Consider the following 1,118-nt stretch of genomic DNA (forward strand, 5'->3'; position numbering starts at 1 on the left):
TTTTACACACAGTCTTTTATTTAAATGGCCATAAATAGTATTAAAATCTTTTGTGCATTAGAAAAGTCACAGGTTTTTCAATGAGAATAACTAATTTTAATTTTTTGGTAAACTGTCCCCTTTTAAGAAGCATAATAGCTAGGTGCGGTGAACAAAAACTTTCAAACACAGAAGAATGATTTTGAATAAATACATACAAAACGTTATAAACAGAAAGCACAAATAAAAAACCAAAAGTTAAAAGAAAAAACTAAAATATTTATATGAAGCAGTTTCTTTGCCACGTTCCTCCTTTCTGAGGTTTACTGCAGCATAGGAGCAAGAGCTCTGAAACAAGGAACCTTCTACTGAAAATCTGCTGCTACTGCAGAAATCTGCTCTTTACTGAGTAGAACAATGGAACTGGTACTCTCATTAAGCAACATAGGTTTGAGAGGCTTATTTTGATTTACTAAACAGATATAATAGAGAGTCACAGAAATGCATTGGGATATGCTACAGGCCCAACTCAAACCTGCATCACCCAACTGAACGCCGCATATCAATGAGCTAGAAGCATGTGTGTTAACTGCATTTGATAAATTATGCAAAAAGAAATGCAAGTAACCCTAAATCGAAGCCTAACCCTAACAATATAGTAAGTGCATTTAGTTAATGAACAGTATGAGGTACTTAACGTATAATTATGCTGTAACAAAAAGACACCTTAAAATAAAGTGCAAGCCAATGTTGCAATAGTTTAATGACACTAACCTGCCAGGGTCTGTCCCAGTCGAGAGGAATAGGGAAAGCTCCCAGCCAGGCCCCAATCACACTACAGCCTGTGGTAATCTGAAGAGACGTGTCCCACACCGACATCGCCCTGGAAATAACACACGCTTAACATCATAACATTGCTAATTATCAGGAACAAAATACAACAAGTGTTCACATAAACAAACTACCATTCAAACATTTGGGGTCGGTGAGATTTTTAAAAAATAAATCTATGTTTTTATTCAGCAAGGATGCTTTTAACTGACCAAAATTTTTATTATTACTAGTTCTGTCAAACAATTAATCGTGATTAATTGCATGCAAAATAAACGTTTTTGTTTACATAATATAAGTGTGTATAT

The 1,118-nt window shown here is 34.6% G+C and overlaps 1 protein-coding gene across 3 annotated transcripts in view; it reads right to left on the reverse strand.

The window, feature by feature from the left end:
* Positions 1–1,118, reverse strand: part of LOC122332148 (phosphatidylinositol-glycan biosynthesis class F protein-like) — a 6,096-nt gene that overhangs the window by 2,596 nt on the left and 2,382 nt on the right. For all 3 annotated transcript variants that reach the window (XM_043229453.1, XM_043229452.1, XM_043229454.1), the window contains exon 5: positions 754–862. In XM_043229453.1, the coding sequence (XP_043085388.1) occupies positions 754–862 (109 nt within the window). The remainder of the gene's footprint in view (positions 1–753; positions 863–1,118) is intronic.

This window comes from Puntigrus tetrazona, unplaced genomic scaffold, assembly GCF_018831695.1.
Source record: "Puntigrus tetrazona isolate hp1 unplaced genomic scaffold, ASM1883169v1 S000000005, whole genome shotgun sequence".
NCBI lineage: Eukaryota > Metazoa > Chordata > Actinopteri > Cypriniformes > Cyprinidae > Puntigrus > Puntigrus tetrazona.